Source organism: Aotus nancymaae, unplaced genomic scaffold, assembly GCF_030222135.1.
Source record: "Aotus nancymaae isolate 86718 unplaced genomic scaffold, 86718_ANA_hifiasm-v0.15.2.pri h1tg000011l, whole genome shotgun sequence".
NCBI lineage: Eukaryota > Metazoa > Chordata > Mammalia > Primates > Aotidae > Aotus > Aotus nancymaae.
In genome coordinates, this window is record NW_026988422.1 from 79587501 (window position 1) to 79600466 (window position 12966).

Below are 12966 nucleotides of genomic sequence, written 5' to 3' on the forward strand. Positions count from 1 at the left end.
AACCATTTCTTTAGTATTGACTTGCTTTTGAACTGTAACTTCATATCATCAATGTAAATGAAAAATGAGTATCATTTATCATAAAAGAAAGACAATAACTATAAAAAAATAAATGCAATAGGATATAAACAATGCTATTAAAGCCTGGGTAGATTCGGGGACCAGCCAAGGCTGCTGGGTCTGTTGAAAGGGGAGATTACACACATGGAAAGGGGCTGAAGATGCACGGACGCCTCGCTGAGACGTTCTTGTTGGCCTCATCAGGAGGAATGACTAAATAATTACGCTGGAGTGCAGTGGTGCGATACAGCTCACTGCAGCCTCGATCACCCCTGGCTCAGGTGATCCTCCCACGTCAGCCTCCCTGGTAGTTATGACTAGGATTACAGGTGCACGCCACCACACCCACCTAATTTTTTTGAATTTTTTGTAGGCACAGCCTCGCTGTATTGGCCAGGCTGGTCTCCCACTCCTGGGCTCAAGGGATCTGCCTGCCTCAGCTTCCCAAGGTGCTGGGGTCACAGGCATGAACCACTGCGCCCGGCCTGAGTGTGTTTCCATTAGATGTGTTGAAGGGTGGAGAATCGTGGAGCTCTGGTGGGACCAGGCAGCACAAGCGAAGTGCAGGAAACTGGGGAAACAGCAAGGCCTGTCCAGGCTCCTCTCAGTGTCCCCAGGGCTTGGACGTGAGGGTGCCCCTTTCCTCTGGGTATGGAGTCTGGTGACCTGCTTCAGGGAACAGAGAGTCCTTCCTGTACCCGCTGTTTCTCGGATTCTTTCCACTTAAAATAGCCAACATGCGAAGCTGCCACATTTTGGGGTAGCGTGCCCTGAACCCCATCATTGGCTACAAGGTCAGGGGTCCCCTGTGAGACACACTTGGCCCTTGAGACAGTGACACTATGTATTTCACGGAGGCCACTGCTTCAAAGGCCCTCAGATGTGGATTCCTGGGAAACCAAGCAGGCTGTCTCCGAGGCTCGAGCGGAATTGATTCCTGACAGCACCAGGCCCGCAGTGTCTGTGTGAGTAAGTGAAGGAAAGCGTTTTTACAGTAAGTCTCCTTGGACAGAATTCTGAGGGAGAGAGAACGAGTGAATCAGAATGTTGGATATTCCCTCTAAAGCCTCTGTTTAAAAACTCAGGGGAAATGCCTAGCAACAGTCATCGCCTGTCCCCAGCTCTGAGGATCAGTGTCTGTGAGGGGCACGGACACCCTCCCAGCTCTGTAGACAAGGAAACTGGTCCAGAGAGATGGCGATCCCACAGACAGCGGCCCACCTAGAGCACCCCCTTCCCAGGATGCATTCATCAGGGTCTCAGTAGGAAAGAGAGGGCACATCCCAGCTGAGTAATAGGAAGAGGATGTGAATGAAGCATTTCTTTTACAGGGGTGTAGGCAGCATATTGGGGTTCTGCGAGGAACGGGCAGCACCTGGATGCCTCGGGGCTGTGCAGCAAAGCCTCAGCACTCTCCCCACCTCCTTCCCTCCCGCTCTATCAGGCCCCTGATAGAAGCGGTGAACTCTGCTCCAGGCCCGGCCAGCATAAAGGTCCCCAAGAGAGAAGCCAACACCCCATCCTCCCTCTCACCCTCCCTCAGGCTCCTGCTGGGGCTCCCATTGACCAAACCCAAAGAGAAGCCAGAAGGCAAAGAGCCCCGTGGTACATATAGGGGATCCCAAGTCAGGGACCACAGAGGAGAAGTCAGGAGGTGACCTGGAGCAGGACACAGCAGCTCCCTGCAAGGGATCCCCTCACCCCAGGCACGTCTCTAGAGCAGATGGAGAAAACAGCTCGGTCGACTTCAGACTCCCAAATTCTCCCAGTGCCTTAACCTGCCACCCTCTGGACTTCAGGAGAAAGTTGAGCGGTAAAAGCCCTCAACTTTGTTTTGAAAATGAGAGCAATGTTTACAGCCACTAGCAAGCAATTAGGATCCAGCTGGGCTGATGTGGCCAGATCTGGGGACACCCCGCCGAGTAGACGCACAGCAGACCTATAACAGAGGTCAGCGAGGAAACGATGGACATGTTCCCCATGACTGAGCTGCAAGGACCCGAGTTATCTCTGCGGCAGTCACTGTCATGTAAAAATGGAAGCCACACATGCAGGCTGAGGCCTCTCAGCTGGGCAGTTCAGCCCATGTGAGCCCTATGACGGCAGGGGAGGCTGGTCTTCATTCTTCCCATCTGAATCACCAGCATGTGATAGACCTTCAATAATTAGTTAAATGCTTTTAAAAATGAATGCTCTAGGCCAGGCGCAGTGGTTCACATCTGTAATCCCAGCACTTTGGGAGGCCGAGGCAGGTGGATAGCTTGAGGTCGGGAGTTCGAGACCAACCTGGCCAACATGGCAAAACCTCATCTCTACTAAAAATACAAAAATTAGCCAGGCGTGGTGGCAGGTGCCTGTGGTCCCAGCTACTCAGGTGGCTGCAGCAGGAGAATTGCTTGAACCCCAGAGGTGGAGGTTGCGGTGAGCGGAGATCATACCATTGCACTCCAGCCTGGGTGACAGAGCGAGATTCTACCTCAAAAAGAAAAAACGAGTGCTTCAAACACATGACCTCTCACCACCGTTGAGTTTTCTCTCTATAAGCCCAGAAGAGCCCCTCAGAGAGGAAAGCTTGTAGGTCTTTCTTTCCCTCCGCAAAGTCCCCGTCTTGAAGGATCAGAAGGACTGTGCTGCTTGTTGCATCCTTGCGAGTTCCAAACCCTGATCCCAGCTCTGCTTAGGGATTCGTGTAAACCTTTTCCGGGTGTTCATTACCTTCCACTTCATTTCCTGTTTACCAACTCAGCTTTTTTTTTTTTTAATGCATTCAGATTCCCTGAACTGACCATTGTCTGATCTTCACCTCCCAACTGATTTAGGAGAGCTGGGCTTCTGGAAACCCAGGTGCTGGGTATCGCAGAGTGGCTGAAAGCTGGGAGAGGGCAGATCTGTGGCTACATTCATGCACGCCCACACACGCACGTGCGCACACACACGCGCGCACACACATGCATATACCACAGCTTTCCACACCCTTCCTAGACAGGGGTCACTTGGGGATTCTGGAGAGCGTGAAGTCTGGAATGGAGTGAGAGGGGGTTAAGCCCCATCTCCAGCCATGGATCTGAGACAAGTCACCCCCACCCATCTGCACTACAAGGCAAGCATACAGCCCAGGCCTCCCTCCCTGGATGGGAGTGACGTGAAACTTGAAGCAGGATAGAGACAGGTGTTATCAATGGAAGTCCCTTAGGCAAAAAGGCCCTTTCCACCAGGGGCACAGATGAGGCACTGGGCTGAGAACTTGACAGCACCTTGTATTGGTAACCAGCCCAAAGGACTGGGAATACTCAGCTGTGTCTGTCTCCCTCACTAGGCTTAAAGTTCCTCAAGCGTCTGTCTCCATCACAGTGTTCCAGTCCAGCCCCTTCCTCTGAGCTCCAGACCCTGCTGGACCCAACAGCCATTCCCATCCCCATCTGCTTGAAATTCTCAAAAGAACCTCACCCTTAACAGCTTTCAGTCTAAACACATGACCTTTCGCCTCTAAATCAGTCCCCCACCTCCGCCTTTGCAGGAGCTGGAAGCCATAACACCCGCCTTATCCTGTCTCCGGTCCTCCAGGTCCAAACGAGCACTAGGCCCGTCAGGTTTACTCTCTCAACTCCTGTGGAATCCAGCCTCTCAGTCTCCATCACCCCAGGCCTAGGCTAATGGGCTAACTGGTGGCTGCTTCCACTCTACCCCCACTGCAGTCCCGACTCCCTGAGCAGCGGCCAGCGCCTAATCCACATTCACACCAAGCACTCTCCTGACTCAGATATCCTGCTGCATCGCCTTCCCTTCATGCTGTTTAGTTCTGCTCACCCTCAGATGTTATCATCAGTATCCACTCACCCTCGCAGGCTGCTTTGGGACCCCATGCTCTATGCTGTCACAGGACCTCTCACTTGATTTCATTGCACTTAGGTCCGTGCAGTTATTAAGTGACTAAGCAACGTCTGCCTTCTCCAGTAAACTGTCCGCTCTTCGCCACTGTGTCCCTAGCATCGCTGGTGGGAGCACGTCACCAATGTGCATTGAGTCAGGGACCCAGCAGTCTCCGTTTCTCCTCCCTGCTGGAGAAGGCATGTATTTTGCAGCCGCCAGCCCCCATGCCATCTAACCATCTTTTCTTCTCTGTTCAGCCCAGGTGGGGCCTCACTCACATCCGACGCTGAGTCCAAATGTTCTCTCCCTGGAAGATACCAATGTTTCTGTCTGTTCGTGAGGACTCTGCCCCCACCACAGCCTCTTTCAGGTGAGTTAAAGGATTCCTCAGTTTACTTGTTAGGGGTGGGGAGCAGACATCCCGGAGAACTCCCTGGAAAGGTCAGCCCTCATGTCCTGGACAGCAGTTGAAGGAACTGGTGAAGTTAAACCCAAAGACAAAACCTCTCAAGTGTTCAAGTCCCTGTAGGCCTTTCGGGAGCAGAGGGGATGTACTGTTCTATGGAACTAGAGGAAGAGGGGCTCAGGGAGGAGGACACATTCCTGGTTGTCATATGTGATCTATCCCAGCTGAACCTAAGACAGTTAAGCACTGAAGTCAATACCCAGTGGATCAGACAGCAATGTGCCAGGTTGCCTTGGAGACAAAATATCTCCAACACATGGCTGACATCTGGTGGAAGACCAGAGCACTCTACAGAGAGAATTTCAGGGGAGGGGGACCTGATCCAGAGTAGAAGCAGAGGATAGGGAGATCTGTTCTGGGGGGCAGCATTTGCAAGAAACAAGGTTGAGGGGTCCACTCCAACCTCTCCAACCTGCGGCAGCTGCAGCCTATGATGAAGATGAGCACATGGCCGTCTCAGCTGGGGTCACAGTGCACTGGACCTATAGTTCCTATTTCCACACTCACCAGGCATCTTTCTGATGATCCTACGGCTTCTCGGAGCCAGGAATGGCCTAGGATCCATCCCCTTGGCTATCAATTGTCTTGCTGAGAAATTAATAAGCAGCATCTGGTGCTATACTTTGGTCTCTAGTGAGTCAGCCCATGAGAAATGATCGATTCCCCAAGCCAAGGGTATAAAGGGAATGGATTTTCTGTAACTACAGAAATAGGGTTGAGGGTTGGACCAAGGGGACTACCCAGGGGAAGTTGTACCTTCAGAGGAGTCCGGAAAGGAGGCTGCAAGTTTTCATGGGTCAAGAATTCAGAGCCCCAGACAGACAGCTTATCTCTGTTCAAGATGTCTGGGGCCTCGGCTGGAAGATTCAAAGGCAGGGAAACCAGGGTCCACTGAAAGCTTAACTGGGGCCAGAAGATCCACTTTCAAGGTGGCAAGTTGGTTCCTCTCTATGTGGCTGCTTGAGTATCTGCACATGGCAGCTCACATCCTTCCACGTAAGCAATGCAAGAAGCCCAGGAAGAAGCTGCAAATGGTGTTATGACCTAGCCTCAGAAATCACACCATCCCTGCCACCATTGGTAAGAAGTCCAGTCCACATCCAGGGGAAGAGGAAGCAGATTCCTCCTTCTGGAAGGAAGAGTATCAAATAATTTGGGGGCATCTGAAAGCCACCATGCACCACAGGTATAAGAGCATACTTCTTATACCGTCACCCTAGTCCTTAAGACTCGGGGGAAAGCCTCACTTCCTTAGCGCCCAGTGAAGACCACGCTTACTCCCTTACTTAACCTCTTGCTACTTCCCACCTCTTCTGTCCAACATCCAGTGTCACTTTCCAGAACATACCAGCAGCTTCCCCAGTTCTGTGCCTCTGCTTGGGCTGTTTCCCCTGCCTGGTCTGCTTGTCCTCCTTCTTGTCCCCTTTGAAATGCTTCTTGTCCTTTAAGACCCAGACCCAGAGTCCTCTCCAACCTTGCCCACCTGTCCCCACTTCGAGTCTGTGTCCCACACCCCTCCTGCTCCCTCCAGGGCACCCTCCACACTCTGGGCCACAGTTGTCAGGAGTCGGGCAGGGCAGGAGCTGGGCGGTGTCCTCTCTGTGTTCTTGCACTCAGGGCAGAGCTCAGCACAGAGAAGATGCTCAAGAAACGTTTAAAGGATAAAAGCATTGATTTGTGGGCCCCAGTCTGGCTTCAGGATGCCAGCCAGCTGCTCCTAGAAGCAAAGGGGCTTTTCCTGGGAAATCCCGGAAGCAATGAACAGAATCTCTCCCACGACCTGTGGCTCAGCTATTCCTCCATGAACCTGTCTAGCAATGGACCTCCCAGAAAGAGCCCTTTTTCCTTCTCTCACCCATACCACAGGGCACTGGGAAAATGCCCCATGAGTCCTGCTCTCCGGTTCTGCTTTGGGCTTTTCAGTGTGTCTTCACATCCACTCTTTGACTTGAATCTTGCAATAGCCATGTAAAAATAAATGCAAGGTGAGTCAGGATGGGAGCAATGCTCTGCTCCAAAGAAGGCAAAATAGAAGCTCAGAGAGGTCAAGCAATTTGCCCAAGACCACACAGCTAGGATTGGAACCCATGTCTGTCCAAGCCCCGTGCCTCTGCTGAAGGTACAGATGAATTAGCCTTAACAGCAACAAGTCTAGAAAGGCGACTTCCCTGTGGTCTGTGAGTTCTGCCTAAGAATAAAAGAGGAGCCAGTGGGTTAAAGATGAGGTCACTGACAAACAGTGGAGTTTCCCATTGGTTATTTTAGTAAGTTCGCAAGAATAGTTAGTTACTAACGTTTATTGAGCCAAGTGCAGTACTTGGGGCTTTTTGCACATTGTCTCAAATCCCCATCACAACCCTGAGAAGTAGATGTTTTAATTCCCATTTTACAGGTGAGGTCATTGTGGTTCAGCTATGTTAAGTAACTTCCCCCACATCACACAGCTTATAAGTAAGGCAGCCGGGATGTGAACCCAGTAGGACTATTTGGCTCCAAATACCCTACCCTCCCTCGCCATCTGCATCTTCCAATCACCTTCAGTGCTTTGTTGATAGAAGGTATGGAAGTACGATGCCATCCCAGACCCTCCAGGAAGACAGAAACTGGGCAGATGGGCTGGCCAGGATCTCCAAGCAACACTGGAATCTCCAGGTCTGGCATGATATCATTTTTCTCTTTTAATAAATTAACTCACCCACCACAAGGCTTTGAGAGGCTGAAAGGTGACCAACTCCTTTGGGAGGGGCCCAGATGATAAGGAAAGAATGTGAATCCTCCCTTCACGGAAGCTTCAAGGAGGTCTAGGGTCCAAGATTTGAGATTGTTAGTGCTGCTGATGGATGCTGGCCAAGGAAATATCCCAATGGAGCCTCAAGATGAAGAACATCAGGCCCTCATTTAAATCCAAGGATCACAGGGGGCTCTGTAAGACCCAGGGGAATCAGGTACTCCTGAGCACTGGCCACTGAAAACAGCCTGAGTTCCACCTCGATTTCTCCACGTGCTGGCTGGCTGTCTTTAGCCCCCTTCTCCTTCTGCACCAGGTTTTGTCCTTCCCTTGTGACCCTGATGGGTAACAGCCTCTTTTCCACTTTCTTTCAGTGCCGACATGCTCAATGTCACCTTGCCCGCTCTTAACGGGACCTTTGCCCAGAGAAAATGCCCCAACGTGGAGTGGCTGGGCTGGCTCAACACCATCCAGCCCCCCTTCCTCTGGGTGCTGTTTGTACTGGCCACCCTGGAGAACATCTTTGTCCTCAGTGTCTTCTGCCTGCACAAGAGCAGCTGCACGGTGGCAGAGATCTACCTGGGGAACCTGGCCGCGGCAGACCTGATCCTGGCCTGCGGGCTGCCCTTTTGGGCCATCACCATCGCCAACAACTTCGACTGGCTCTTCGGGGAGACGCTCTGCCGCGTGGTGAACACCATTATCTATATGAACCTGTACAGCAGCATCTGTTTCCTGATGCTAGTCAGCATCGACCGCTACCTGGCCCTGGTGAAAACCATGTCCATGGGCCGGATGCGTGGCGTGCGCTGGGCGAAGCTCTACAGCTTGGTGATCTGGGGGTGCACGCTGCTCCTGAGCTCACCCATGCTGGTGTTCCGGACCTTGAAGGAGTATAGCGACGAGGGCCACAATGTCACCGCTTGTGTCATCAGCTACCCATCCCGCACCTGGGAGGTGTTCACCAACACACTCCTGAATGTCGTGGGCTTCCTGCTGCCCCTAAGCATCATCACCTTCTGCACGGTACAGATCATGCAGGTGCTGCGGAACAACGAGATGCAGAAGTTCAAGGAGATCCAGACAGAGAGGAGGGCCACCGTGCTGGTCCTGGTCGTGCTGCTGCTCTTCATCATCTGCTGGCTGCCCTTCCAGATCAGCACCTTCCTGGACACGCTGCAGCGCCTCAGCCTCCTCTCCAGCTGCCAGGACGAGAGCATCATAGATGTCATCACGCAGATCGCCTCCTTCATGGCCTACAGCAACAGCTGCCTCAACCCACTGGTGTATGTGATCGTGGGCAAGCGCTTCCGAAAGAAGTCTTGGGAGGTGTACCAGGGAGTGTGCCAGAAAGGGGGCTGCAGGTCAGAACCCATTCCGATGGAGAACTCCATGGGCACACTGCGGACCTCCATCTCGGTGGAACGCCAGATTCACAAACTGCAGGACTGGGCCGGCAGCAGACGGTGAGCGGATGCCAGCAGGGCTGCTAGGAATTTGTGTAAGGATTGAAGGACAGTTGCTCTTCAGCATGGGCCCAGGAAAGCCAAGGAGATATCCATGCGTGACCTTGGGCAATGAGTCGGTGTCTCCAGAAAAACACCGGAGAGTAATTCCTGCCCTGCCCAATTTTGCAGGGAGCATGGCTGTGAGGATGGGGTGAACTCATGTACAGCCAAGGACTCCATAAACACGACAGCATTACCGTTCTTATTTGCCGCCACACCCGAGCCAGCCTGCTCCTTCCCAGGAGTGGAGGGGCCCTGGGGGCGGGGACAGGAGTGACTGAGCTTCCCTCCCACGTAGTGTCCCTCCCTGCCCTAGCAAGACAACTTGGATCTCCAGAAGAACCGCCATCCAGCTTTGGTCCAGTGGCTGAGTGCACACGTGGGCCCCGGCTGAATTGTTGCCCTGGGTTTCTTTATCCATTCACCTAGAACTTTGGAGGACAATTTCTTGCGTTAGTGGAAGTTAAGCTCTGAGGGGTCCCTGATAAGAACCTGGAGACCAGGATTCTATGGCTCGCCTCACTGATGGACAAGGAGATCTGTGCCAAAGAATAATCCAATAAGCACATATTGAGCACTTGCTGTATACACAGTATTGAGCACTTGAAGTATACACAATATGGAGCACTGGAGGCAAGAGGGAAGAAAGAGAAGGAGCCATCTCTGTTTTGAAGGAACTCAAACACTCGAGTGGGAATGACTGGGCGCTGCCACCATCAGAAAGCTATTCAATGAGGTGGTGGAGCGGGGTTGCTGCCTCAGTTCTTCTTCTGTAACATGAAGTTATTGTGAGGATTAAAGGCAGTAACAGGTATAAAAATATTTTGAAGTGGCTGGGAGCGGTGGCTCATGCCTGTAATCCCAGCACTTTGGGAGGCCAAGGCGGGGGATCACAAGATCAGGAGTTTGAGACCATCCTGGCCAACATAGTGAAACCCCGTCTCTACTAAAAACACATATATATAATGATATAATTAGCTGGGCCTGTTGGCAGGCATCTGTAATCCCAGCTACTTGGGAGGCTGAGGCAGGAGAATCACTTGAACCTGGGAAGTGGAGGTTGCAGTGAGTCAAGATCCTGCCACTGCACTCCAGCCCAGGCGACAGTGTGAGACTCCATCTCAAAAAAAAAAAAGTACTTTGAAAAGTAAAGGGTGCTATGTACATGTGAGGTATTATTATGCACACATAACTGTAACTGGGATACGTTTATTATAAGGAAAAGACACTGAGGTTTGGAAATAGCTCCATGGAGGAGAATCAGTATTGGGAACTGGTGGCAGTGTAAGGCACCAGTCAGTGTCTGGCACATAGTAGGTGCTCAATAGCATGGGCTTCCTTCCACCTGTCCCTCCCACCATCCTGAGCCCCCCACCGCCACATACACATGAGCTTTTGGGGAAGCCATGTAGGAAAAACCAAAGTTTGATTTGTGATGAGGCAGAGTAAGAGATTTCTAATCGGACTCACCCAGAGGATCACAGTGCTGAGACCCCCCCACTCCCAGCCGGTACCTGGGGAGGGGGAGAGTGCAGGCCTGCTCGGGGACTGTCGCTGTCTCAGCAACCAAGGGCCGTCAATCAGTGGTTTACTAGAAGGCGGCCAGTACGAGCTCTAGAAGAGTGTGAGTAGGAAGTGTGGAGGTCACCTTCAGGCAGCAGACAATGATGGAGCATAAAGGTTATTTACCCCAAAGCATTATTCTCAGAGCCAGCTGCCCCCGCCACCCAGCAGACCGAGACCCTCATGGGTGAGGACCATGTCCAGGCTGGGCTGCCCAGGCTTGGGCATGTGCGACTGTGAAGAAGCACTCTGGGAACAAGATCCCCACAGGGTGGGAGAATGCCCTCCCCAGATGGCTTCCCGGCCAATTTCCCATAGACCCCCCCGCTGGAGAGGTAGGCAGGGGTGGGGTCCAGGTGTCAGGCTGGACCCACATCCTTGGCCAGAGGCTGAGATAGCCCTGCCCCCAAGCCCCAGGTCCCCCTGGGGAATTGGTTGCTTTTTCTACGTGACTTAAATAACTGCCTCCTGTGGGCAGCACTGTGCCAGGCCCCACAGGATATAAAGGAACCACTCACCAGGCTCCAATATCAAGGCACTTATAACCAAGGGAGCTTCATGTCAGTGGCGTTCACCACTGACAGTGCCAGGGCAGCACTCATTAACTTGATAAATGAGTATTTATTAGCTGACTGGAGAGCCAGAACCTGGAGGGCTAGAACCTGGAGAGCCAGAACCTGGAGGGCTAGAACCTGGAGAGCTAGAACCTGGAGGGCTAGAACCTGGAGAGCCAGAACCTGGAGAGCTAGAACCTGGAGAGCCAGAACCTGGAGGGCTAGAACCTGGAGAGCCAGAACCTGGAGGGCTAGAACCTGGAGAGCCAGAACCTGGAGGGCTAGAACCTGGGGAGCCAGAACCTGGAGGGCTAGAACCTGGAGGGCTAGAACCTGGAGAGCCAGAACCTGGAGAGCCAGAACCTGGAGGGCTAGAACCTGGAGAACCAGAACCTGGGGAGCCAGAACCTGGAGGGCCAGAACCTGGAGAGCTAGAACCTGGAGGGCCAGAACCTGGGGAGCCAGAACCTGGAGGGCCAGAACCTGGAGGGCTAGAACCTGGAGAGCCAGAACCTGGAGAGCCAGAACCTGGAGAGCTAGAACCTGGAGGGCTAGAACCTGGAGGACCAGAACCTGGAGGGCCAGAACCTGGAGGGCTAGAACCTGGAGAGCTAGAACCTGGAGACCCAGAACCTGGAGAGCCAGAACCTGGAGGGCTAGAACCTGGAGGGCTAGAACCTGGAGAGCTAGAACCTGGAGAGCCAGAACCTGGAGGGCTAGAACCTGGAGAGCTAGAACCTGGAGGGCTAGAACCTGGAGAGCCAGAACCTGGAGAGCTAGAACCTGGAGGGCTAGAACCTGGAGGGCTAGAACCTGGAGGGCTAGAACCTGGAGAGCCAGAACCTGGAGAGCCAGAACCTGGAGGGCTAGAACCTGGAGAGCCAGAACCTGGAGAGCCAGAACCTGGAGGGCTAGAACCTGGAGAGCTAGAACCTGGAGGGCTAGAACCTGGAGAGCCAGAACCTGGAGAGCTAGAACCTGGAGAGCCAGAACCTGGAGGATGAGAAGAATTTACATGGCAAAGAGTCCATAAATCCTGACCAATCCAACTCTGAGTTTTAAAGCAAAAGTGTCAAAAGAAATTCCCTCCCCACTCCCAACCCACTCTTTTCTCCCACCACCCACACCCCTCTGCCCCCATAAATAGCTGGAGAAATAAAACAGGTGAAATAAGAAGTAAAAACCGTTTAGTATTAGAATGAAGTCAAACTGTGCCACACATTGTGAATGAAAAAAAAAAAAGGAGGCTGTGTTTTGTCACGGTTGACAGTCATTCATCAGCAGAGCACATGATGGTTGAGACTCTCGTAGGAGCAGAGCTCTGCTCCAACAGCCATGTGGGGATCCACATCTGGTCTGAGGGGCAATGGAGCCTGTGGGAGAGGAGCTGCCCTGTGTATGGTGTAGATGCCTGATAAAGAACATCTGCCCTGTGAAAGACTCAAAGAGCTGTGATGTAAAGAGGAAGCATTTCACATCCGAATGCGAAAATGGGTGAATCATGTAAACATGTGTCTTTTCTGTGCCACATAATAAATGGATGAGGTTTTGCATGTCTCTAGCATTTGTTACAACTCCAGAAAACCCCGAGTTTGGTCCCTGGGACACTGCCTTGCACACTCAGAAGCCTTTGGGGAGGGGTGCTATTTATTTCTGCTCAACCTATTAACAGACTTCTGGCATGGAGATCAGTGTTCTCCAAGCTTTTGTGATTGTATATTCCTATAGGAAAAAGAATTGATTATGCATACCCAATATGTATATTTATTAATATGTATGAAGATGTACATTCTAAAATATAATCAACCAGTAGAAATTTAAGAAAGAAGATACAAAAAAATGTTAACGGTGCTTGAATATTTCCTTCCATCTTACATTTCTGCAGGAGTAACTCATTACCAAGTTCCCACCAGGTGCTTGTGAGACCCTCACGAGGCCCTAGAATCACAGGCGCAGTGGCGATTCAGTCATTTATTCATGCAATACAGACTTATTGAGTACCTATCGCTTGACTTTCCCTTCAAATCAGGAGTATCCTCTACAATATCCTGATGAAAAGGCACTTTTTTCATACTCTCAGTGATGGGGAACTCATTATCCATTCCATTTTGGGATCCCTTCATAATTCATGTATTCATTCCTTCACTCATTCAGTAAACAAAACTTGCCTAGTCTGTCTCCATAAATGTCCCTCCTCCATCCATGCCAGAAACCTGG

General features: G+C 51.9%; 1 protein-coding gene across 3 annotated transcripts in view; it reads left to right on the top strand.

The window, feature by feature from the left end:
- BDKRB2 (bradykinin receptor B2) overlaps positions 1 to 10036 on the top strand; it is a 35805-nt gene extending 25769 nt beyond the window's left edge. The window contains exons 2-3 of one of the 3 annotated variants that reach the window (XM_012471280.3): positions 4188 to 4300; positions 7499 to 10036. In XM_012471280.3, the coding sequence (XP_012326703.1) occupies positions 4227 to 4300; positions 7499 to 8594 (1170 nt within the window). In that variant the 5' untranslated portion in view covers positions 4188 to 4226 and the 3' untranslated portion in view covers positions 8595 to 10036. Of the gene's footprint in view, positions 1 to 4187; positions 4301 to 6341; positions 7049 to 7498 lie in introns of those variants that run through there. The other 2 variants (XM_012471279.3, XM_064375199.1) reach the window with 2 other exon arrangements.
- The last annotated feature ends 2930 nt before the right edge of the window (positions 10037 to 12966 follow it).